This window comes from Mytilus edulis, unplaced genomic scaffold (genome assembly GCF_963676685.1).
Source record: "Mytilus edulis unplaced genomic scaffold, xbMytEdul2.2 SCAFFOLD_207, whole genome shotgun sequence".
NCBI lineage: Eukaryota > Metazoa > Mollusca > Bivalvia > Mytilida > Mytilidae > Mytilus > Mytilus edulis.
The window spans coordinates 33,112-60,797 of record NW_027268792.1 but is presented as its reverse complement, the minus strand read 5'-3'; the positions used below and the strand labels follow the sequence as shown (position 1 = coordinate 60,797).

Sequence of the window (27,686 nt, the reverse complement as noted above, 5' to 3'; positions counted from 1 at the left end):
TTTGACAGGACAAAAATGATACTATTATTGGTTTTTAAACATCTGAATAACGTTTGAAACAAAATTCAGTAAACCACTGCCCTGGTAGACTATTATTTTGGAAATTTAAGGGTTTAAAGCATTCAAACTAAACTTTTGTAAGATGTAGAAGGATTCAGAGACATAGCTTTTCTTTAGGCCAAAAAGAATAATACATGTGTTTCCGCTAAAGTGCTGAAAAAAAATAGGGTAGGTAGGTAGGTATGCAATATCATTTTATTTTACAAACATTTTTTAGCTGGTTACTATTAACAATGACTAAGGATTGAGTCAGACTTTAACAGCAGTGTGTATTCCAAAATGTCATAAAAAATGTTAGGGTAGGCACTAACAATTAGGATAGGTAGGGTTAGCAAAAACACAAGAATTTTGACCTTATAAAAACTATATGTCCTGTTGACAAGTCAATAATAATAATTTTGATAATATGTTCATTATATTTTCAGGGTCTGTGTCAATATTTATTAAAAAATTGTCCATCTGTGAAAAGTAATGGTGTGGTTGTGGGTTATGATGGCAGACACAATAGTGAAAGGTAATGTACATAAAACATATAGCATTCCTTGTACATTGAATGTTCCACAGTTGCAGAATATGTCATAATGTTATGTACATATAAAATTGTATTGTCATATTTGACTTCAGAAGAAATTTCCCAAATATGACTAAAACAGTTAGAAAATCTTGCTATGTATTAAACATTTGGTTGTTCCTGTAATTAAGTATCCATGTGCATGATGAATGAAGAACAAGACTTTCATTTCAAAGACAGAGTCTAACTATTTCTTATTGTACCCCACGCAATGAAGTTCATAAGGACACACTAAGTAGATGTGCATATCGACAGGAAATTACGATTCAATTTTTTTGTAGGAGTTTGAAATTATTTGCTTCAATATACTTCTGCAACAGTTTGTCATCGCAACTCCTCTGAAACCACACATCAGAATTTCATGAAACCTTTTTAGATAATAAGGACATGCTATGTAGATGTGCATTTCAACTGGAAATTAGGATTCAATTTTTCTAGGAGTTACTCCCCTTTGATTTTTTTTTTGCTTCAATATACTACTGCAACAGTTTGTTATTGCAACTTCTCTGAAACCACACATCAGAATTTCATGAAACTTTGTAGATAATAAGGACATACTATGGAGATGTGCAAAACAACAGGAAATTATGATGCAATTTTTTTTCTATGAGTTATGCCCCTTTGGACTTATTTGCTTCAATATACTTCTGCAACAGTTTGTCATGGCAACTCCTCTGAAACCACACATCAGAATTTCATGAAACTTTGTAGATAAAAAGGACATACTATGTAGATGTGCATATCGACAGGAAATTATGATTCAATTTTTTTTTCTTATAGTTATTTTATTTCTCCAGTGAAAATGTGGGGACATGGGGTACATGTATGTGAGCACGCTCACTAAGGTTCTCTAATTTTCCTAGTGCTAATTGTGACATTTCAGATGTTTGCAGTCTTTTTACTGTAAACTCAAACCAGCTGTGCTAAATACAAACATTGTCTCCGAAAAGTTATATGAATGTAAACAGGATTTTTCTTAATATTGCAAAATATTAAAATTGCATTTTAAAATTATAAATCACAATAATAAATGTACACACTATTTTCTGAATTTACAGTATGCTGGTTGACCTCTTATACAAGCTTTTTTAAATGTTTATGTGTTGACTTTGTGTTATAGATTTGCCTGTTCACAGCAACAGTGTTTATCAAGGTTTATATTACTAGTTAAGATATTTATGTGTTGACTTTGTGTTATAGATTTGCCTGGTTCACAGCGACAGTGTTTATCAAGGTTTATATTACTTTTTAAGATGTTTATGTGTTGACTTTGTGTTATAGATTTGCCTGGTTCACAGCAACAGTGTTTATCAAGGTTTATATTACTAGTTAAGATATTTATGTGTTGACTTTGTGTTATAGATTTGCCTGGTTGACAGCAACAGTGTTTATCAAGGTTTATATTACTTGTTAAGATATTTATGTGTTGACTTTGTGTTATAGATTTGCCTGGTTGACAGTGACAGTGTTTATCAAGGTTTATATTACTTGTTAAGATATTTATGTGTTGACTTTGTGTTATAGATTTGCCTGGTTGACAGCGACAGTGTTTATCAAGGTTTATATTACTTGTTAAGATATTTATGTGTTGACTTTGTGTTATAGATTTGCCTGGTTGACAGCGACAGTGTTTATCAAGGTTTATATTACTTTTTAAGATATTTATGTGTTGACTTTGTGTTATAGATTTGCCTGGTTCACAGTGACAGTGTTTATCAAGGTTTATATTACTAGTTAAGATATTTATGTGTTGACTTTGTGTTATAGATTTGCCTGGTTGACAGTGACAGTGTTTATCAAGGTTTATATTACTTTTTAAGATGTTTATGTGTTGACTTTGTGTTATAGATTTGCCTGGTTGACAGCAACAGTGTTTATCAAGGTTTATATTACTAGTTAAGATATTTATGTGTTGACTTTGTGTTATAGATTTGCCTGGTTGACAGCAACAGTGTTTATCAAGGTTTATATTAATAGTTAAGATATTTATGTGTTGACTTTGTGTTATAGATTTGCCTGGTTGACAGCAACAGTGTTTATCAAGGTTTATATTACTAGATAAGATATTTATGTGTTTACTATGTGTTATAGATTTGCCTGGTTGACAGCGATAGTGTTTATCAAGGTTTATATTACTTGTTAAGATATTTATGTGTTGACTTTGTGTTATAGATTTGCCTGGTTCACAGCAACAGTGTTTATCAAGGTTTATATTACTAGTTAAGATATTTATGTGTTGACTTTGTGTTATAGATTTGCCTGTTCACAGCAACAGTGTTTATCAAGGTTTATATTACTTGTTAAGATATTTATGTGTTGACTTTGTGTTATAGATTTGCCTGTTCACAGCAACAGTCTTTATCAAGGTTTATATTACTTGTTAAGATATTTATGTGTTGACTTTGTGTTATAGATTTGCCTGGTTGACAGCAACAGTGTTTATCAAGGTTTATATTACTAGTTAAGATATTTATGTGTTGACTTTGTGTTATAGATTTGCCTGGTTGACAGCGACAGTGTTTATCAAGGTTTATATTACTTGTTAAGATATTTATGTGTTGACTTTGTGTTATAGATTTGCCTGGTTCACAGCGACAGTGTTTATCAAGGTTTATATTACTTGTTAAGATATTTATGTGTTGACTTTGTGTTATAGATTTGCCTGTTCACAGCAACAGTGTTTATCAAGGTTTATGTTACTTGTTAAGATATTTATATGTTGACTTTGTGTTATAGATTTGCCTGATTGACAGCGACAGTGTTTATCAAGGTTTATATTACTAGTTAAGATATTTATGTGTTGACTTAGTGTTATAGATTTGCCTGGTTGACAGCAACAGTGTTTATCAAGGTTTATATTACTTGTTTGATGTTTATGTGTTGACTTTGTGTTATAGATTTGCCTGGTTGACAGCAACAGTGTTTATCGAGGTTTATATTACTTGTTAAGATGTTTATGTGTTGACTTTGTGTTATAGATTTGCCTGGTTGACAGCAACAGTGTTTATCAAGGTTTATATTACTTGTTTGATGTTTATGTGTTGACTTTGCGTTATAGATTTGCCTGGTTGACAGCGACAGTGTTTATCAAGGTTTATATTTCTTGTTAAGATATTTATGTGTTGACTTTGTGTTATAGATTTGCCTGGTTGACAGCCACAGTGTTTATCAAGGTTTATATTACTTGTAAAGATATTTATGTGTTGACTTTGTGTTATAAATTTGCCTGGTTGACAGCCACAGTGTTTATCAAGGTTTATATTACTTGTTAAGATATTTATGTGTTGACTTTGTGTTATAGATTTGCCTGGTTCACAGCGACAGTGTTTATCAAGGTTTATATTACTAGTTAAGATGTTTATGTGTTGACTTTGTGTTATAGATTTGCCTGTTCACAGCAACAGTGTTTATCAAGGTTTATATTACTTGTTAAGATATTTATGTGTTGACTTTGTGTTATAGATTTGCCTGGTTGACAGTGACAGTGTTTATCAAGGTTTATATTACTTTTTAAGATGTTTATGTGTTGACTTTGTGTTATAGATTTGCCTGGTTGACAGCGATAGTGTTTATCAAGGTTTATATTACTTGTTAAGATATTTATGTGTTGACTTTGTGTTATAGATTTGCCTGGTTCACAGCAACAGTGTTTATCAAGGTTTATATTACTAGTTAAGATATTTATGTGTTGACTTTGTGTTATAGATTTGCCTGTTCACAGCAACAGTGTTTATCAAGGTTTATATTACTTGTTAAGATATTTATGTGTTGACTTTGTGTTATAGATTTGCCTGTTCACAGCAACAGTGTTTATCAAGGTTTATATTACTTGTTAAGATATTTATATGTTGACTTTGTGTTATAGATTTGCCTGGTTGACAGCGACAGTGTTTATCAAGGTTTATATTACTAGTTAAGATATTTATGTGTTGACTTTGTGTTATAGATTTGCCTGGTTGACAGCAACAGTGTTTATCAAGGTTTATATTACTTGTTTGATGTTTATGTGTTGACTTTGTGTTATAGATTTGCCTGGTTGACAGCAACAGTGTTTATCGAGGTTTATATTACTTGTTAAGATGTTTATGTGTTGACTTTGTGTTATAGATTTGCCTGGTTGACAGCGACAGTGTTTATCAAGGTTTATATTACTAGTTAAGATGTTTATGTGTTGACTTTGTGTTATAGATTTGCCTGGTTGACAGCAACAGTGTTTATCAAGGTTTATATTACTTGTTAAGATATTTATGTGTTGACTTTGTGTTATAGATTTGCCTGGTTGACAGCGACAGTGTTTATCAAGGTTTATATTACTTGTTAAGATATTTATGTGTTGACTTTGTGTTATAGATTTGCCTGGTTGACAGCGACAGTGTTTATCAAGGTTTATATTACTTGTTAAGATATTTATGTGTTGACTTTGTGTTATAGATTTGCCTGGTTGACAGTGACAGTGTTTATCAAGGTTTATATTACTTGTTAAGATATTTATGTGTTGACTTTGTGTTACAGATTTGCCTGGTTGACAGCAACAGTGTTTATCAAGGTTTATATTACTTGTTAAGATATTTATGTGTTGACTTTGTGTTATAGATTTGCCTGTTCACAGCAACAGTGTTTATCAAGGTTTATATTACTTGTTAAGATATTTATGTGTTTACTATGTGTTATAGATTTGCCTGGTTGACAGCAACAGTGTTTATCAAGGTTTATATTACTTTTAAAGATATTTATGTGTTGACTTTGTGTTATAGATTTGCCTGGTTGACAGCGACAGTGTTTATCAAGGTTTATATTACTAGTTAAGATATTTATGTGTTCACTTTGTGTTACAGATTTGCCTGGTTGACAGCAACAGTGTTTATCAAGGTTTATATTACTAGTTAAGATATTTATGTGTTGACTTTGTGTTATAGATTTGCCTGGTTGACAGCAACAGTGTTTATCAAGGTTTATATTACTAGTTAAGATATTTATGTGTTGACTTTGTGTTATAGATTTGCCTGGTTCACAGCAACAGTGTTTATCAAGGTTTATATTACTTGTTAAGATGTTTATGTGTTGACTTTGTGTTATAGATTTGCCTGGTTGACAGCGACAGTGTTTATCAAGGTTTATATTACTTGTTAAGATATTTATGTGTTGACTTTGTGTTATAGATGTGCCTGGTTGACAGCAACAGTGTTTATCAAGGTTTATATTACTTGTTAAGATATTTATGTGTTGACTTTGTGTTATAGATTTGCCTGGTTGACAGCAACAGTGTTTATCAAGGTTTATATTACTTGTTAAGATATTTATGTGTTGACTTTGTGTTATAGATTTGCCTGTTCACAGCAACAGTGTTTATCAAGGTTTATATTACTTGTTAAGATATTTATGTGTTGACTTTGTGTTATAGATTTGCCTGGTTGACAGCGACAGTGTTTATCAAGGTTTATATTACTTGTTAAGATATTTATGTGTTTACTATGTGTTATAGATTTGCCTGGTTCACAGCAACAGTGTTTATCAAGGTTTATATTACTTGTTAAGATATTTATGTGTTGACTTTGTGTTATAGATTTGCCTGGTTCACAGCGACAGTGTTTATCAAGGTTTATATTACTAGTTAAGATATTTATGTGTTGACTTTGTGTTATAGATTTGCCTGGTTCACAGCGACAGTGTTTATCAAGGTTTATATTACTTGTTAAGATATTTATGTGTTGACTTTGTGTTATAGATTTGCCTGGTTGACAGCAACAGTGTTTATCAAGGTTTATATTACTAGTTAAGATATTTATGTGTTGACTTTGTGTTATAGATTTGCCTGGTTGACAGCAACAGTGTTTATCAAGGTTTATATTACTAGTTAAGATATTTATGTGTTGACTTTGTGTTATAGATTTGCCTGGTTGACAGCGACAGTGTTTATCAAGGTTTATATTACTAGTTAAGATATTTATGTGTTGACTTTGTGTTATAGATTTGCCTGGTTCACAGCGACAGTGTTTATCAAGGTTTATATTACTTGTTAAGATATTTATGTGTTGACTTTGTGTTATAGATTTGCCTGGTTGACAGCAACAGTGTTTATCAAGGTTTATATTACTTGTTAAGATATTTATGTGTTGACTTTGTGTTATAGATTTGCCTGGTTCACAGCGACAGTGTTTATCAAGGTTTATATTACTTGTTAAGATATTTATGTGTTGACTTTGTGTTATAGATTTGCCTGGTTGACAGCGACAGTGTTTATCAAGGTTTATATTACTTTTAAAGATATTTATGTGTTGACTTTGTGTTATAGATTTGCCTGGTTGACAGCGACAGTGTTTATCAAGGTTTATATTACTAGTTAAGATATTTATGTGTTGACTTTGTGTTATAGATTTGCCTGGTTCACAGCGACAGTGTTTATCAAGGTTTATATTACTTGTTAAGATATTTATGTGTTGACTTTGTGTTATAGATTTGCCTGTTTGACAGCAACAGTGTTTATCAAGGTTTATATTACTTTTAAAGATATTTATGTGTTGACTTTGTGTCATAGATTTGCCTGTTCACAGCAACAGTGTTTATCAAGGTTTATATTACTTGTTAAGATATTTATGTGTTGACTTTGTGTTATAGATTTGCCTGGTTGACAGCAACAGTGTTTATCAAGGTTTATATTACTTGTTAAGATATTTATGTGTTGACTTTGTGTTATAGATTTGCTTGGTTGACAGCAACAGTGTTTATCAAGGTTTATATTACTTGTTTGATGTTTATGTGTTGACTTTGTGTTATAGATTTGCCTGTTCACAGCAACAGTGTTTATCAAGGTTTATATTACTTGTTAAGATATTTATGTGTTCACTTTGTGTTACAGATTTGCCTGGTTGACAGCGACAGTGTTTATCAAGGTTTATATTACTTTTTAAGATATTTATGTGTTGACTATGTGTTATAGATTTGCCTGGTTGACAGCGACAGTGTTTATCAAGGTTTATTGTCGAGCCTGCAACTTTTGTTGCAGAAAGCTCGACATAGGGATAGTGATCCGGCGGCGGCTACGGCGGCGGCGTTAGCTCACTTCTTAAAAGCTTTATATTTTAGAAGGTAGAAGACCTGGATACTTCATACTTCATATATAGATGCTTCATGTTACGAAGTTTCCGTCAGTCACATGTCCAATGTCTTTGACCTCATTTTCATGGTTCAGTGACCACTTGAAAAAAAAGTTCAAATTTTTTGTAATGTTGAATTCTCTCTTATTATAAGTAATAGGATAACTATATTTGATATGTGCGTACCTTGCAAGGTCCTCATGTCTGTCAGACAGTTTTCACTTGACCTCGACCTCATTTCATGGATCAGTGAACAAGGTTAAGTTTTGGTGGTCAAGTCCATATCTCAAATACTATAAGCAATAGGGCTAGTATATTCGGTGTATGGAAGGACTGTAAGGTGTACATGCCCAACTGGCAGGTGTCATCTGACCTTGACCTCATTTTCATGGTTCAGTGGTTATAGTTAAATTTTTGTGTTTTGGTCTGTTTTTCTCATACTATATGCAATAGGTCTACTATATTTGTTGTATGGAATGATTGTAAGGTGTACATATCTAGCGGGCAGATGTCATGTGACCCTGACCTCATTTTCATGGTTCAGTGGTCAAAGTTAAGTTTTTGAGTTTTGGTCTTTTTACCTAATACTATATGCCATAGGTCAACTATATTTGGTGTATGGAAATATTTTATGATCTTTATGTCAGTCACGCAGGTTTTATTTGACTCTGACCTCATTTTCACGGTTCATTGCACAGTGTTAAGTTTTTGTGTTTTGGTCTATTTTTCTTAAACTATAAGTAATGGGTCAATTATATATGTTGTATAGAAGCATTGTTAGCTGAACATGTCTGCCTGGCATGTTTCATCTGACCTTGACCTCATTTTCAAGGTTCATTGGTCTTTGTTTAGTTATCTTGGTTAATGTTAAGTTTATGTGACAGTTGTAATAAAGCTTAGCTTTACACCTATGACTATCAACATAATATCAATGATTAGTATAGAAGGCGAGACATTTCAGCGTGTGCACTCTTGTATTACTAGTTAAGATATTTATGTGTTGACTTTGTGTTATAGATTTGCCTGGTTGACAGCGACAGTGTTTATCAAGGTTTATATTACTTGTTTGATGTTTATGTGTTGACTTTGTGTTATAGATTTGCCTGGTTGACAGCGACAGTGTTTATCAAGGTTTATATTACTTTTAAAGATATTTATGTGTTGACTTTGTGTTATAGATTTGCCTGGTTGACAGCAACAGTGTTTATCAAGGTTTATATTACTTGTTAAGATATTTATGTGTTTACTATGTGTTATAGATTTGCCTGGTTCACAGCAACAGTGTTTATCAAGGTTTATATTACTAGTTAAGATATTTATGTGTTGACTATGTGTTATAGATTTGCCTGGTTGACAGCGACAGTGTTTATCAAGGTTTATATTACTTGTTAAGATATTTATGTGTTGACTTTGTGTTATAGATTTGCCTGGTTCACAGCGACAGTGTTTATCAAGGTTTATATTACTTGTTTGATGTTTATGTGTTGACTTTGTGTTATAGATTTGCCTGGTTGACAGCGACAGTGTTTATCAAGGTTTATATTACTTTTAAAGATATTTATGTGTTGACTTTGTGTTATAGATTTGCCTGTTTGACAGCGACAGTGTTTATCAAGGTTTATATTACTTATTAAGATATTTATGTGTTGACTTTGTGTTATAGATTTGCCTGGTTGACAGCGACAGTGTTTATCAAGGTTTATATTACTTGTTAAGATATTAATGTGTTGACTTTGTGTTATAGATTTGCCTGGTTGACAGCGACAGTGTTTATCAAGGTTTATATTACTTGTTAAGATATTAATGTGTTGACTTTGTGTTATAGATTTGCCTGGTTGACAGCGACAGTGTTTATCAAGGTTTATATTACTTGTTAAGATATTTATGTGTTGACTTTGTGTTATAGATTTGCCTGGTTGACAGCGACAGTGTTTATCAAGATTTATATTACTTGTTAAGATATTAATGTGTTGACTTTGTGTTATAGATTTGCCTGGTTGACAGCGACAGTGTTTATCAAGGTTTATATTACTTGTTAAGATATTTATGTGTTGACTTTGTGTTATAGATTTGCCTGGTTGACAGCGACAGTGTTTATCAAGGTTTATATTACTTGTTAAGATATTAATGTGTTGACTTTGTGTTATAGATTTGCCTGGTTGACAGCGACAGTGTTTATCAAGGTTTATATTACTTGTTAAGATATTTATGTGTTGACTTTGTGTTATAGATTTGCCTGTTCACAGCAACAGTGTTTATCAAGGTTTATATTAATAGTTAAGATATTTATGTGTTGACTTTGTGTTATAGATTTGCCTGGTTGACAGCAACAGTGTTTATCAAGGTTTATATTACTAGTTAAGATATTTATGTGTTTACTATGTGTTATAGATTTGCCTGGTTGACAGCAACAGTGTTTATCAAGGTTTATATTACTAGTTAAGATATTTATGTGTTGACTTTGTGTTATAGATTTGCCTGGTTGACAGCGACAGTGTTTATCAAGGTTTATATTACTTTTAAAGATATTTATGTGTTGACTTTGTGTTACAGATTTGCCTGGTTGACAGCGATAGTGTTTATCAAGGTTTATATTACTTTTAAAGATATTTATGTGTTCACTTTGTGTTACAGATTTGCCTGGTTGACAGCGACAGTGTTTATCAAGGTTTATATTACTTTTAAAGATATTTATGTGTTGACTTTGTGTTACAGATTTGCCTGGTTGACAGCAACAGTGTTTATCAAGGTTTATATTACTTTTAAAGATATTTATGTGTTGACTTTGTGTTACAGATTTGCCTGGTTGACAGCGACAGTGTTTATCAAGGTTTATATTACTTTTAAAGATATTTATGTGTTCACTTTGTGTTACAGATTTGCCTGGTTGACAGCGACAGTGTTTATCAAGGTTTATATTACTTGTTTGATGTTTATGTGTTGACTTTGTGTTACAGATTTGCCTGGTTGACAGCGACAGTGTTTATCAAGGTTTATATTACTTGTTAAGATATTTATGTGTTTACTATGTGTTATAGATTTGCCTGGTTGACAGTGACAGTGTTTATCAAGGTTTATATTACTTGTTAAGATATTTATGTGTTGACTTTGTGTTATAGATTTGCCTGGTTGACAGCAACAGTGTTTATCAAGGTTTATATTACTTGTTAAGATGTTTATGTGTTGACTTTGTGTTATAGATTTGCCTGGTTGACAGTGACAGTGTTTATCAAGGTTTATATTACTTTTTAAGATGTTTATGTGTTGACTTTGTGTTATAGATTTGCCTGGTTGACAGTGACAGTGTTTATCAAGGTTTATATTACTTGTTAAGATATTTATGTGTTGACTTTGTGTTATAGATTTGCCTGGTTGACAGTGACAGTGTTTATCAAGGTTTATATTACTAGTTAAGATATTTATGTGTTGACTTTGTGTTACAGATTTGCCTGGTTGACAGCGACAGTGTTTATCAAGGTTTATATTACTAGTTAAGATATTTATGTGTTGACTTTGTGTTATAGATTTGCCTGGTTGACAGCAACAGTGTTTATCAAGGTTTATATTACTAGTTAAGATGTTTATGTGTTGACTTTGTGTTATAGATTTGCCTGGTTGACAGTGACAGTGTTTATCAAGGTTTATATTACTTGTTAAGATATTTATGTGTTGACTTTGTGTTATAGATTTGCCTGGTTGACAGCAACAGTGTTTATCGAGGTTTATATTACTTGTTAAGATATTTATGTGTTGACTTTGTGTTATAGATTTGCCTGGTTCACAGCGACAGTGTTTATCAAGGTTTATATTACTTGTTAAGATATTTATGTGTTTACTATGTGTTATAGATTTGCCTGGTTCACAGCAACAGTGTTTATCAAGGTTTATATTACTTGTTAAGATATTTATGTGTTGACTTTGTGTTATAGATTTGCCTGTTCACAGCAACAGTGTTTATCAAGGTTTATATTACTTGTTAAGATATTTATGTGTTGACTTTGTGTTATAGATTTGCCTGGTTGACAGCAACAGTGTTTATCAAGGTTTATATTACTAGTTAAGATATTTATGTGTTGACTATGTGTTATAGATTTGCCTGGTTGACAGCGACAGTGTTTATCAAGGTTTATATTACTTGTTAAGATATTTATGTGTTTACTATGTGTTATAGATTTGCCTGGTTGACAGCAACAGTGTTTATCAAGGTTTATATTAATAGTTAAGATATTTATGTGTTGACTTTGTGTTATAGATTTGCCTGGTTCACAGCGACAGTGTTTATCAAGGTTTATATTAATAGTTAAGATATTTATGTGTTGACTTTGTGTTATAGATTTGCCTGGTTCACAGCCACAGTGTTTATCAAGGTTTATATTACTTTGTTAAGATATTTATGTGTTGACTTTGTGTTATAGATTTGCCTGGTTGACAGCAACAGTGTTTATCAAGGTTTATATTACTTGTTAAGATGTTTATGTGTTGACTTTGTGTTATAGATTTGCCTGGTTCACAGCGACAGTGTTTATCAAGGTTTATATTACTTGTTAAGATATTTATGTGTTGACTTTGTGTTATAGATTTGCCTGGTTGACAGCAACAGTGTTTATCAAGGTTTATATTACTAGTTAAGATATTTATATGTTGACTTTGTGTTATAGATTTGCCTGGTTGACAGCGACAGTGTTTATCAAGGTTTATATTACTTGTTAAGATATTTATGTGTTTACTATGTGTTATAGATTTGCCTGGTTCACAGCAACAGTGTTTATCAAGGTTTATATTACTTGTTAAGATATTTATGTGTTGACTTTGTGTTATAGATTTGCCTGGTTGACAGCAACAGTGTTTATCAAGGTTTATATTACTTGTTAAGATATTTATGTGTTGACTTTGTGTTATAGATTTGCCTGGTTGACAGCAACAGTGTTTATCAAGGTTTATATTACTTGTTAAGATATTTATGTGTTGACTTTGTGTTATAGATTTGCCTGTTCACAGCAACAGTGTTTATCAAGGTTTATATTACTTGTTAAGATATTTATGTGTTGACTTTGTGTTATAGATTTGCCTGGTTGACAGCAACAGTGTTTATCAAGGTTTATATTACTTGTTAGGATATTTATGTGTTGACTTTGTGTTATAGATTTGCCTGGTTCACAGCAACAGTGTTTATCAAGGTTTATATTACTTGTTAAGATATTTATGTGTTTACTATGTGTTATAGATTTGCCTGGTTCACAGCGACAGTGTTTATCAAGGTTTATATTACTTGTTAAGATATTTATGTGTTGACTTTGTGTTATAGATTTGCCTGGTTGACAGCAACAGTGTTTATCAAGGTTTATATTACTTGTTAAGATATTTATGTGTTGACTTTGTGCTATAGATTTGCCTGGTTCACAGCAACAGTGTTTATCAAGGTTTATATTAATAGTTAAGATATTTATGTGTTGACTTTGTGTTATAGATTTGCCTGGTTGACAGCAACAGTGTTTATCAAGGTTTATATTACTTGTTAAGATATTTATGTGTTGACTTTGTGTTATAGATTTGCCTGTTCACAGCAACAGTGTTTATCAAGGTTTATATTACTTGTTAAGATATTTATGTGTTGACTTTGTGTTATAGATTTGCCTGGTTCACAGCAACAGTGTTTATCAAGGTTTATATTACTTGTTAAGATATTTATGTGTTGACTTTGTGTTATAGATTTGCCTGGTTGACAGCGACAGTGTTTATCAAGGTTTATATTACTTGTTAAGATATTTATGTGTTGACTTTGTGTTATAGATTGGCCTGGTTGACAGCGACAGTGTTTATCAAGGTTTATATTACTTGTTAAGATATTTATGTGTTGACTTTGTGTTATAGATTTGCCTGGTTGACAGCAACAGTGTTTATCAAGGTTTATATTACTTGTTAAGATATTTATGTGTTGACTTTGTGTTATAGATTTGCCTGGTTGACAGCGACAGTGTTTATCAAGGTTTATATTACTTGTTAAGATATTTATGTGTTGACTTTGTGTTATAGATTTGCCTGGTTGACAGCAACAGTGTTTATCAAGGTTTATATTACTTGTTAAGATGTTTATGTGTTGACTTTGTGTTATAGATTTGCCTGGTTGACAGCAACAGTGTTTATCAAGGTTTATATTACTAGTTAAGATATTTATGTGTTGACTTTGTGTTATAGATTTGCCTGGTTCACAGCGACAGTGTTTATCAAGGTTTATATTACTTGTTAAGATATTTATGTGTTGACTTTGTGTTATAGATTTGCCTGGTTGACAGCGACAGTGTTTATCAAGGTTTATATTACTTGTTAAGATATTTATGTGTTGACTTTGTGTTATAGATTTGCCTGGTTGACAGCAACAATGTTTATCAAGGTTTATATTACTTGTTAAGATATTTATGTGTTGACTTTGTGTTATAGATTTGCCTGGTTGACAGCGACAGTGTTTATCAAGGTTTATATTACTAGTTAAGATATTTATGTGTTGACTTTGTGTTATAGATTTGCCTGGTTCACAGCAACAGTGTTTATCAAGGTTTATATTACTAGTTAAGATATTTATGTGTTGACTTTGTGTTATAGATTTGCCTGGTTGACAGCAACAGTGTTTATCAAGGTTTATATTACTTGTTAAGATATTTATGTGTTTACTATGTGTTATAGATTTGCCTGGTTGACAGCAACAGTGTTTATCAAGGTTTATATTACTTGTTAAGATATTTATGTGTTTAGTTTGTGTTATAGATTTGCCTGGTTCACAGCGACAGTGTTTATCAAGGTTTATATTACTTGTTAAGATATTTATGTGTTGACTTTGTGTTATAGATTTGCCTGGTTGACAGCAACAGTGTTTATCAAGGTTTATATTACTAGTTAAGATATTTATGTGTTGACTTTGTGTTATAGATTTGCCTGGTTGACAGTGATAGTGTTTATCAAGGTTTATATTACTTGTTAAGATATTTATGTGTTGACTTTGTGTTATAGATTTGCCTGGTTGACAGCGACAGTGTTTATCAAGGTTTATATTACTTGTTAAGATATTTATGTGTTGACTTTGTGTTATAGATTTGCCTGGTTCACAGCAACAGTGTTTATCAAGGTTTATATTACTAGTTAAGATATTTATGTGTTGACTTTGTGTTATAGATTTGCCTGGTTGACAGCAACAGTGTTTATCAAGGTTTATATTACTTGTTAAGATATTTATGTGTTGACTTTGTGTTATAGATTTGCCTGGTTGACAGCGACAGTGTTTATCAAGGTTTATATTACTTGTTAAGATATTTATGTGTTTACTATGTGTTATAGATTTGCCTGGTTCACAGCAACAGTGTTTATCAAGGTTTATATTACTTGTTAAGATATTTATGTGTTGACTTTGTGTTATAGATTTGCCTGGTTGACAGCGACAGTGTTTATCAAGGTTTATATTACTTGTTAAGATATTTATGTGTTCACTATGTTAATAGATTTGCCTGGTTGACAGCAACAGTGTTTATCAAGGTTTATATTACTAGTTAAGATATTTATGTGTTGACTTTGTGTTATAGATTTGCCTGGTTCACAGCAACAGTGTTTATCAAGGTTTATATTACTTTTTAAGATATTTATGTGTTGACTATGTGTTACAGATTTGCCTGGTTGACAGTGACAGTGTTTATCAAGGTTTATATTACTTGTTAAGATATTTATGTGTTTACTTTGTGTTATAGATTTGCCTGGTTCACAGCGACAGTGTTTATCAAGGTTTATATTACTAGTTAAGATATTTATGTGTTGACTTTGTGTTATAGATTTGCCTGGTTGACAGCAACAGTGTTTATCAAGGTTTATATTACTTTTTAAGATATTTATGTGTTGACTTTGTGTACAGATTTGCCTGGTTGACAGCAACAGTGTTTATCAAGGTTTATATTACTTGTTAAGATATTTATGTGTTGACTTTGTGTTATAGATTTGCCTGGTTCACAGCGACAGTGTTTATCAAGGTTTATATTACTTGTTAAGATATTTATGTGTTGACTTTGTGTTATAGATTTGCCTGTTCACAGCAACAGTGTTTATCAAGGTTTATATTACTTGTTAAGATATTTATGTGTTGACTTTGTGTTATAGATTTGCCTGGTTGACAGCGACAGTGTTTATCAAGGTTTATATTACTAGTTAAGATATTTATGTGTTGACTTTGTGTTATAGATTTGCCTGGTTGACAGCGACAGTGTTTATCAAGGTTTATATTACTTGTTAAGATATTTATGTGTTGACTTTGTGTTATAGATTTGCCTGGTTGACAGCGACAGTGTTTATCAAGGTTTATATTACTTGTTAAGATATTTATGAGTTGACTTTGTGTTATAGATTTGCCTGGTTGACAGCGACAGTGTTTATCAAGGTTTATATTACTTGTAAAGATATTTATGTGTTGACTTTGTGTTATAGATTTGCCTGGTTGACAGCAACAGTGTTTATCAAGGTTTATATTACTTGTTAAGATATTTATGTGTTGACTTTGTGTTATAGATTTGCCTGGTTCACAGCGACAGTGTTTATCAAGGTTTATATTACTTGTTAAGATATTTATGTGTTGACTTTGTGTTATAGATTTGCCTGGTTGACAGCGACAGTGTTTATCAAGGTTTATATTACTTGTTAAGATATTTATGTGTTGACTTTGTGTTATAGATTTGCCTGGTTCACAGCGACAGTGTTTATCAAGGTTTATATTACTTGTTAAGATATTTATGTGTTGACTTTGTGTTATAGATTTGCCTGTTCACAGCAACAGTGTTTATCAAGGTTTATATTACTTGTTAAGATATTTATGTGTTGACTTTGTGTTATAGATTTGCCTGGTTGACAGCGATAGTGTTTATCAAGGTTTATATTACTTGTTAAGATATTTATGTGTTGACTTTGTGTTATAGATTTGCCTGGTTGACAGCAACAGTGTTTATCAAGGTTTATATTACTAGTTAAGATATTTATGTGTTGACTTTGTGTTATAGATTTGCCTGGTTCACAGCAACAGTGTTTATCAAGGTTTATATTACTTGTTAAGATATTTATGTGTTTACTATGTGTTATAGATTTGCCTGGTTCACAGCGACAGTGTTTATCAAGGTTTATATTACTTGTTAAGATATTTATGTGTTGACTTTGTGTTATAGATTTGCCTGGTTGACAGCAACAGTGTTTATCAAGGTTTATATTACTTGTTAAGATATTTATGTGTTGACTTTGTGTTATAGATTTGCCTGGTTGACAGCAACAGTGTTTATCAAGGTTTATATTAATAGTTAAGATATTTATGTGTTGACTTTGTGTTATAGATTTGCCTGGTTGACAGCAACAGTGTTTATCAAGGTTTATATTACTTGTTAAGATATTTATGTGTTGACTTTGTGTTATAGATTTGCCTGTTCACAGCAACAGTGTTTATCAAGGTTTATATTACTTGTTAAGATATTTATGTGTTGACTTTGTGTTATAGATTTGCCTGGTTGACAGCAACAGTGTTTATCAAGGTTTATATTACTTGTTAAGATATTTATGTGTTGACTTTGTGTTATAGATTTGCCTGGTTGACAGCGACAGTGTTTATCAAGGTTTATATTACTTGTTAAGATATTTATGTGTTGACTTTGTGTTATAGATTTGCCTGGTTGACAGCGACAGTGTTTATCAAGGTTTATATTACTTGTTAAGATATTTATGTGTTGACTTTGTGTTATAGATTTGCCTGGTTGACAGCAACAGTGTTTATCAAGGTTTATATTACTTGTTAAGATATTTATGTGTTGACTTCGTGTTATAGATTTGCCTGGTTGACAGCGACAGTGTTTATCAAGGTTTATATTACTTGTTAAGATATTTATGTGTTGACTTTGTGTTATAGATTTGCCTGGTTGACAGCGACAGTGTTTATCAAGGTTTATATTACTTGTTAAGATATTTATGTGTTTACTATGTGTTATAGATTTGCCTGGTTCACAGCAACAGTGTTTATCAAGGTTTATATTACTTGTTAAGATATTTATGTGTTGACTTTGTGTTATAGATTTGCCTGGTTGACAGCGACAGTGTTTATCAAGGTTTATATTACTTGTTAAGATATTTATGTGTTCACTATGTTAATAGATTTGCCTGGTTGACAGCAACAGTGTTTATCAAGGTTTATATTACTAGTTAAGATATTTATGTGTTGACTTTGTGTTATAGATTTGCCTGGTTCACAGCAACAGTGTTTATCAAATTTTATATTACTTTTTAAGATATTTATGTGTTGACTATGTGTTACAGATTTGCCTGGTTGACAGCAACAGTGTTTATCAAGGTTTATATTACTTGTTAAGATATTTATGTGTTTACTTTGTGTTATAGATTTGCCTGGTTCACAGCGACAGTGTTTATCAAGGTTTATATTACTAGTTAAGATATTTATGTGTTGACTTTGTGTTATAGATTTGCCTGGTTGACAGCAACAGTGTTTATCAAGGTTTATATTACTTTTTAAGATATTTATGTGTTGACTTTGTGTTACAGATTTGCCTGGTTGACAGCAACAGTGTTTATCAAGGTTGATATTACTTGTTAAGATAATTATGTGTTGACTTTGTGTTATAGATTTGCCTGGTTCACAGCGACAGTGTTTATCAAGGTTTATATTACTTGTTAAGATATTTATGTGTTGACTTTGTGTTATAGATTTGCCTGTTCACAGCAACAGTGTTTATCAAGGTTTATATTACTTGTTAAGATATTTATGTGTTGACTTTGTGTTATAGATTTGCCTGGTTGACAGCAACAGTGTTTATCAAGGTTTATATTACTAGTTAAGATATTTATGTGTTGACTTTGTGTTATAGATTTGCCTGGTTGACAGCGACAGTGTTTATCAAGGTTTATATTACTTGTTAAGATATTTATGTGTTGACTTTGTGTTATAGATTTGCCTGGTTCACAGCGACAGTGTTTATCAAGGTTTATATTACTTGTTAAGATATTTATGTGTTGACTTTGTGTTATAGATTTGCCTGGTTCACAGCAACAGTGTTTATCAAGGTTTATATTACTTGTTAAGATATTTATGTGTTGACTTTGTGTTATAGATTTGCCTGGTTGACAGCAACAGTGTTTATCAAGGTTTATATTACTAGTTAAGATATTTATGTGTTGACTTTGTGTTATAGATTTGCCTGGTTGACAGCAACAGTGTTTATCAAGGTTTATATTACTAGTTAAGATATTTATGTGTTGACTTTGTGTTATAGATTTGCCTGGTTGACAGCGACAGTGTTTATCAAGGTTTATATTACTTGTTAAGATATTTATGTGTTCACTATGTGTAATAGATTTGCCTGGTTGACAGCGACAGTGTTTATCAAGGTTTATATTACTTGTTAAGATATTTATGTGTTGACTTTGTGTTATAGATTTGCCTGGTTGACAGCAACAGTGTTTATCAAGGTTTATATTACTAGTTAAGATATTTATGTGTTGACTTTGTGTTATAGATTTGCCTGGTTGACAGCGACAGTGTTTATCAAGGTTTATATTACTAGTTAAGATATTTATGTGTTGACTTTGTGTTATAGATTTGCCTGGTTGACAGCGACAGTGTTTATCAAGGTTTATATTACTTGTTAAGATATTTATGTGTTGACTTTGTGTTATAGATTTGCCTGGTTGACAGCAACAGTGTTTATCAAGGTTTATATTACTAGTTAAGATATTTATGTGTTGACTTTGTGTTATAGATTTGCCTGGTTGACAGTGACAGTGTTTATCAAGGTTTATATTACTTTTTAAGATGTTTATGTGTTGACTTTGTGTTATAGATTTGCCTGGTTGACAGCGATAGTGTTTATCAAGGTTTATATTACTAGTTAAGATATTTATGTGTTGACTTTGTGTTACAGATTTGCCTGGTTGACAGCAACAGTGTTTATCAAGGTTGATATTACTTGTTAAGATAATTATGTGTTGACTTTGTGTTATAGATTTGCCTGGTTCACAGCGACAGTGTTTATCAAGGTTTATATTACTTGTTAAGATATTTATGTGTTGACTTTGTGTTATAGATTTGCCTGTTCACAGCAACAGTGTTTATCAAGGTTTATATTACTTGTTAAGATATTTATGTGTTGACTTTGTGTTATAGATTTGCCTGGTTGACAGCGACAGTGTTTATCAAGGTTTATATTACTAGTTAAGATATTTATGTGTTGACTTTGTGTTATAGATTTGCCTGGTTGACAGCGACAGTGTTTATCAAGGTTTATATTACTTGTTAAGATATTTATGTGTTGACTTTGTGTTATAGATTTGCCTGGTTCACAGCGACAGTGTTTATCAAGGTTTATATTACTTGTTAAGATATTTATGTGTTGACTTTGTGTTATAGATTTGCCTGGTTCACAGCAACAGTGTTTATCAAGGTTTATATTACTTGTTAAGATATTTATGTGTTGACTTTGTGTTATAGATTTGCCTGGTTGACAGCAACAGTGTTTATCAAGGTTTATATTACTAGTTAAGATATTTATGTGTTGACTTTGTGTTATAGATTTGCCTGGTTGACAGCAACAGTGTTTATCAAGGTTTATATTACTAGTTAAGATATTTATGTGTTGACTTTGTGTTATAGATTTGCCTGGTTGACAGCGACAGTGTTTATCAAGGTTTATATTACTTGTTAAGATATTTATGTGTTCACTATGTGTAATAGATTTGCCTGGTTGACAGCGACAGTGTTTATCAAGGTTTATATTACTTGTTAAGATATTTATGTGTTGACTTTGTGTTATAGATTTGCCTGGTTGACAGCAACAGTGTTTATCAAGGTTTATATTACTAGTTAAGATATTTATGTGTTGACTTTGTGTTATAGATTTGCCTGGTTGACAGCGACAGTGTTTATCAAGGTTTATATTACTAGTTAAGATATTTATGTGTTGACTTTGTGTTATAGATTTGCCTGGTTGACAGCGACAGTGTTTATCAAGGTTTATATTACTTGTTAAGATATTTATGTGTTGACTTTGTGTTATAGATTTGCCTGGTTGACAGCAACAGTGTTTATCAAGGTTTATATTACTAGTTAAGATATTTATGTGTTGACTTTGTGTTATAGATTTGCCTGGTTGACAGTGACAGTGTTTATCAAGGTTTATATTACTTTTTAAGATGTTTATGTGTTGACTTTGTGTTATAGATTTGCCTGGTTGACAGCGATAGTGTTTATCAAGGTTTATATTACTAGTTAAGATATTTATGTGTTGACTTTGTGTTATAGATTTGCCTGGTTGACAGCAACAGTGTTTATCAAGGTTTATATTAATAGTTAAGATATTTATATGTTGACTTTGTGTTATAGATTTGCTTGGTTGACAGCAACAGTGTTTATCAAGGTTTATATTACTTGTTAAGATATTTATGTGTTGACTTTGTGTTATAGATTTGCCTGGTTGACAGCGACAGTGTTTATCAAGGTTTATATTACTAGTTAAGATATTTATGTGTTTACTATGTGTTATAGATTTGCCTGTTCACAGCAACAGTGTTTATCAAGGTTTATATTACTTGTTAAGATATTTATGTGTTGACTTTGTGTTATAGATTTGCCTGTTCACAGCAACAGTGTTTATCAAGGTTTATATTACTTGTTAAGATATTTATGTGTTGACTTTGTGTTACAGATTTGCCTGGTTGACAGCGACAGTGTTTATCAAGGTTTATATTACTTTTAAAGATATTTATGTGTTGACTTTGTGTTATAGATTTGCCTGGTTGACAGCAACAGTGTTTATCAAGGTTTATATTACTTGTTAAGATATTTATGTGTTGACTTTGTGTTATAGATTTGCCTGGTTGACAGCGACAGTGTTTATCAAGGTTTATATTACTTGTTAAGATATTTATGTGTTGACTTTGTGTTATAGATTTGCCTGGTTGACAGCAACAGTGTTTATCAAGGTTTATATTACTTGTTAAGATATTTATGTGTTGACTTTGTGTTATAGATTTGCCTGTTCACAGCAACAGTGTTTATCAAGGTTTATATTACTAGTTAAGATATTTATGTGTTGACTTTGTGTTATAGATTTGCCTGGTTGACAGCAACAGTGTTTATCAAGGTTTATATTACTTGTTAAGATATTTATGTGTTGACTTTGTGTTATAGATTTGCCTGGTTGACAGCAACAGTGTTTATCAAGGTTTATATTACTTGTTAAGATATTTATGTGTTGACTTTGTGTTATAGATTTGCCTGGTTGACAGCAACAGTGTTTATCAAGGTTTATATTACTTGTTAAGATATTTATGTGTTGACTTTGTGTTATACAGTGAAACCTGGGTAAACCGAACCCTGATAAAACCGAATTTCAGTTTAAACCGAACAATTTTCAAAGTCCCACAAAATTTCCCTATCAATTAACGTTAATCTAACCTGAAAAAACCGAACCCTGTCAACACCGAATTCCGAACGCTTTTTGAAGGCTCGTTAGTAAATTTGTATCTAAAAATTACCTGTCAAAATCGATCAATACCAATCAAAACAATAAAATGTAATTAATTATTTGTATGATTTAATTAAACAAACACAGGATGGCAGAGTATCCCCGAAGGTTTAATGAACTTGTGAGTTGTTATTACAAACTAATTAGCATGTCTGTGTCCATGTATAAAGTGATCTTTTTGTAAAGAAACGTTAAACAGGTCAGCTACCCCCATCGCCGATAATGACAAGAAAGGTACTTTCCCTTAGATCAATTAAATGCACCTTACTCAAATAATTACGGCCACAAAATCGAAACTGCCATTCTGTAGCTAAACTGTTTAATTAAATAATAGTTTTAAAGCCTTTCACCAGATTAAGAAGTGCAACACAACAAGGTCAATGGATTTCGATTGCTGGATTCCCTTTAGAGGCCCTATATATATATTTGATTCGAATGCTCCCGAAGACTTCCGTTAGCTATTTAGCAATAAAGTCAGAGAATAAACTGGACCCCTGCTGCTGTTTCACTGTTACCGTGTGCCGAAGTATCAATCAGCGGGTGACCAGTTTAGTCCGAGAACTCGTGTGTACAATGACGTTCCCGATTCGACTACGGAATCGTCATTTGACAGTGACTGTGAATCTGAATTGGTCAGTGAATTAACGGAGAAAATAATTATAAAAAGCAAAATCGCTCCACGTCGGACATCTCCCAACGACGAGCGTGATTGACGGAGTGGCGTTTGATTTATAAACAAAAATGTAGAAAAACGTCTTTCTTTTATCTTCTTTTATTTTTACATTTACATCTAAATCAACACAAAAATAAACTGTCGTCTGTTGTGTCACCTATTATTCCTGCCAAAATTATTTTGGTGTCGACTTCCGTCTACCTCTACAATCCGAACACCTGTGAAAACCGAACAAAACGCAAAGTCCCGTGGGTGTTCGGTTTGGACAGGTTTCACTGTAGATTTGCCTGGTTGACAGCAACAGTGTTTATCAAGGTTTATATTACTAGTTAAGATATTTATGTGTTTACTTTGTGTTATAGATTTGCCTGGTTGACAGCAACAGTGTTTATCAAGGTTTATATTAATAGTTAAGATATTTATGTGTTGACTTTGTGTTATAGATTTGCCTGGTTGACAGCAACAGTGTTTATCAAGGTTTATATTACTTGTTAAGATATTAATGTGTTGACTTTGTGTTATAGATTTGCCTGGTTCACAGCGACAGTGTTTATCAAGGTTTATATTACTTGTTAAGATATTTATGTGTTGACTTTGTGTTATAGATTTGCCTGGTTGACAGTGATAGTGTTTATCAAGGTTTATATTACTTGTTAAGATATTTATGTGTTGACTTTGTGTTATAGATTTGCCTGGTTGACAGCAACAGTGTTTATCAAGGTTTATATTACTTGTTAAGATATTTATGTGTTGACTTTGTGTTATAGATTTGCCTGGTTGACAGCAACAGTGTTTATCAAGGTTTATATTACTAGTTAAGATATTTATGTGTTGACTTTGTGTTATAGATTTGCCTGGTTCACAGCGACAGTGTTTATCAAGGTTTATATTACTAGTTAAGATATTTATGTGTTGACTTTGTGTTATAGATTTGCCTGGTTCACAGCAACAGTGTTTATCAAGGTTTATATTACTTGTTAAGATATTTATGTGTTTACTATGTGTTATAGATTTGCCTGGTTGACAGCAACAGTGTTTATCAAGGTTTATATTACTAGTTAAGATATTTATGTGTTGACTTTGTGTTATAGATTTGCCTGGTTGACAGCAACAGTGTTTATCAAGGTTTATATTACTTGTTAAGATATTTATGTGTTGACTTTGTGTTATAGATTTGCCTGGTTGACAGCGACAGTGTTTATCAAGGTTTATATTACTAGTTAAGATATTTATGTGTTGACTTTGTGTTATAGATTTGCCTGGTTGACAGCAACAGTGTTTATCAAGGTTTATATTACTTGTTAAGATATTTATGTGTTGACTTTGTGTTATAGATTTGCCTGGTTGACAGCAACAGTGTTTATCAAGGTTTATATTACTTGTTAAGATATTTATGTGTTGACTTTGTGTTATAGATTTGCCTGGTTGACAGCGACAGTGTTTATCAAGGTTTATATTACTTGTTAAGATATTTATGTGTTGACTTTGTGTTATAGATTTGCCTGGTTGACAGCGACAGTGTTTATCAAGGTTTATATTACTAGTTAAGATATTTATGTGTTGACTTTGTGTTATAGATTTGCCTGGTTGACAGCAACAGTGTTTATCAAGGTTTATATTAATAGTTAAGATATTTATGTGTTGACTTTGTGTTATAGATTTGCCTGGTTGACAGCGACAGTGTTTATCAAGGTTTATATTACTAGTTAAGATATTTATGTGTTGACTTTGTGTTATAGATTTGCCTGGTTGACAGCGACAGTGTTTATCAAGGTTTATATTACTTGTTAAGATATTTATGTGTTGACTTTGTGTTATAGATTTGCCTGGTTGACAGCAACAGTGTTTATCAAGGTTTATATTAATAGTTAAGATATTTATGTGTTGACTTTGTGTTATAGATTTGCCTGGTTGACAGCAACAGTGTTTATCAAGGTTTATATTAATAGTTAAGATATTTATGTGTTGACTTTGTGTTATAGATTTGCCTGGTTGACAGCGACAGTGTTTATCAAGGTTTATATTACTAGTTAAGATATTTATGTGTTGACTTTGTGTTATAGATTTGCCTGGTTGACAGCGACAGTGTTTATCAAGGTTTATATTACTTGTTAAGATATTTATGTGTTGACTTTGTGTTATAGATTTGCCTGGTTGACAGCAACAGTGTTTATCAAGGTTTATATTAATAGTTAAGATATTTATGTGTTGACTTTGTGTTATAGATTTGCCTGGTTGACAGCGACAGTGTTTATCAAGGTTTATATTACTTGTTAAGATATTTATGTGTTGACTTTGTGTTATAGATTTGCCTGGTTGACAGCGACAGTGTTTATCAAGGTTTATATTACTAGTTAAGATGTTTATGTGTTTACTATGTGTTATAGATTTGCCTGGTTGACAGCAACAGTGTTTATCAAGGTTTATATTACTTGTTAAGATATTTATGTGTTGACTTTGTGTTATAGATTTGCCTGGTTCACAGCGATAGTGTTTATCAAGGTTTATATTACTTTTAAAGATGTTTATGTGTTCACTTTGTGTTATAGATTTGCCTGGTTGACAGCGACAGTGTTTATTAATGCAGAAGTACCTGTCTACCTCTATTCCAGAGTTTGTCCTACTCCTTATGTGGTAAGTAATACTAAATTGGACTGTAATTAAATTACTTAAAAGTTGAAACAATATCCAGACTGTTGCATTACTTTAAGATGAATAGGATAAACATTGAAAATAATTAAAACCCCATTGCTATTTTTATGCCAAACCTAGGGGCACTATGTTTTCAGGTCTGTGCATCTGTTTGTCCTGCTGGTCGTCCGTCTGTCCCTTTTTATGTTAAAGTTTTTAATCAAAGTAGTTTTTGATGAAATTGAAATCCAATAGACAAGAAACTTATTACACGTATTCCCTATTATTTTAATTTTTATGCCAAATTAAAGTTTTGACCCCAGTTTCACGGACCATGGTACATACAAAATGATAGTGTGAGTAGGGCATCTGTGTAAAATGGACGCATTCTTGTTGTTAATATTCTACACATTATTTGATCTTGATTTGTTTAACTTTCACCATGATAATTGTGAAATCAATTGGTTTCAAAAATGCTGTATTCTTATGTTCCTAAAAATAATAATATGTATAAATACATTTGTACAAGCATTTCATGTTTAAAAAAATTAGAGGCATTTTCTTTGTCATCTCCCTTATATAATATATAAATGTCATATGAATATGAACCCTGCTTTGTACTAGACACATGCTAAGCATATTTAAAAATAACTAGTAACAATATACAGAAAGACATGCTACCCAAATTATTCTGTATTTGAGCCAACCAGTCTTTGTTCTTGCTCTTAAAAATGTTGCTTGCAAAATGGAGAAGCAGAACATACCAATTTTAAAGTCTTGTGTTTGACTTTGACAATGATTGAACGCATAACTTTCTGGTGATCTCAGAGGGTGTTCCAGTTTTTATGAATACATTGAAATAGGACAATTGTATTTGGTTTAAAGAATCATTGCATGTAATATCCATATCTGTAAGCTATTTTAGGTTCACCTGACTTCGACATTATTCGTAATAAAAATTGGTTGTCAAATATTCTAACCAATAGGTCTTCTTTCAAATATTGATAATTAGCAAATATCTCAATTTATTTTATAATACAAAACAGAATTGAAAGTAAATATTTCATGAAATTAAAAAAAAGTTTAAAAAAAACAAAGAAAGAGAACACACAAAAAACTTCCCTTTATTATACAGTTTGGATTTTAAATTTTTCAAAAAAAAGTATTAGTTTGACTAATAATTGAATGACATGTTAATGATGTTTACGTTGTTCATTTCCAGGCGTATGCTGTGATATATTGTAAAGCAGATTGTGGAATCATGGTTACAGCCTCACATAATCCTAAGGAAGACAATGGTTACAAAGTCTATGGAAGTAATGGATCTCAGGTCTCAGTTATTTATAATTTAGGATCTGTCATAATATCATACTTTGTTCCACTTGTGTAAAAAATATCAATATTTCTTTTTGGGAGACAAATTTGATATAGAAACAAGCTTCTCTTTGTTTTTATATAAGTAATAGATAGACTTTTGAGGTTTTAATATTGTGACATTATTCATGTGGTGATGTGATGTATGCTACAAAGTGATCTTAGATTATTGAAAAATATGATTTGAAAACAAGTCCATTGTTATATTTTTTGTTTTATGCTTAAAATTTATTTTTTCATGAAAGTGCATGTAATGAAACTTTTTGGAGAGTAGAAACAGCAAGGTTTTAGGTTTTTATCAAGTTTCATTTAAAATCAAAAAGAAAAAAAACATTATGCATGTACATGGATTATTTTCCATTTTCAATTTCAGATTATCTCCCCTGTTGATAAACATGTAGCAAAGTCAATAGAGGAAAACTTAGTGCCACTGATTACTTCGTGGGATGCCTCAGTTGTAGAGAAAAGTCCTTTAAGGAAGGATCCTTACAATGATATTTTGAAACATTATAATGAAGATCTGAAAAAGTTGTGTTATTTCAGGTAAAGTGACAAACTTTTTTAACCAAACAGTTTAATTAATCTGTTTAAGGAAGAAAATATATTGAGCAAAACTGATAATGCTGTTCTTAACATTTTATATTTAGTAAATTATAAAAGAATTCTAAAATAGAAAAACACTAAGTCACTTGAGTATATAGAATTCAAATTGAGCATATTGTGTATGGTTTTATCATACATTG

The 27,686-nt window shown here is 31.5% G+C and overlaps 1 protein-coding gene across 1 annotated transcript in view; it reads left to right on the top strand.

Annotated features, from left to right (window-relative positions):
• Positions 1–485: 485 nt before the first annotated feature.
• LOC139508670 (phosphopentomutase-like) overlaps positions 486–27,686 on the top strand; it is a gene marked incomplete at its 5' end in the record, with an annotated part of 51,969 nt that continues 24,768 nt past the window's right edge. Inside the window, 4 exon segments of the mRNA XM_071295989.1 lie at positions 486–574; positions 25,488–25,572; positions 26,792–26,899; positions 27,317–27,486. Of these exon segments, the coding sequence (XP_071152090.1) occupies positions 486–574; positions 25,488–25,572; positions 26,792–26,899; positions 27,317–27,486 (452 nt within the window).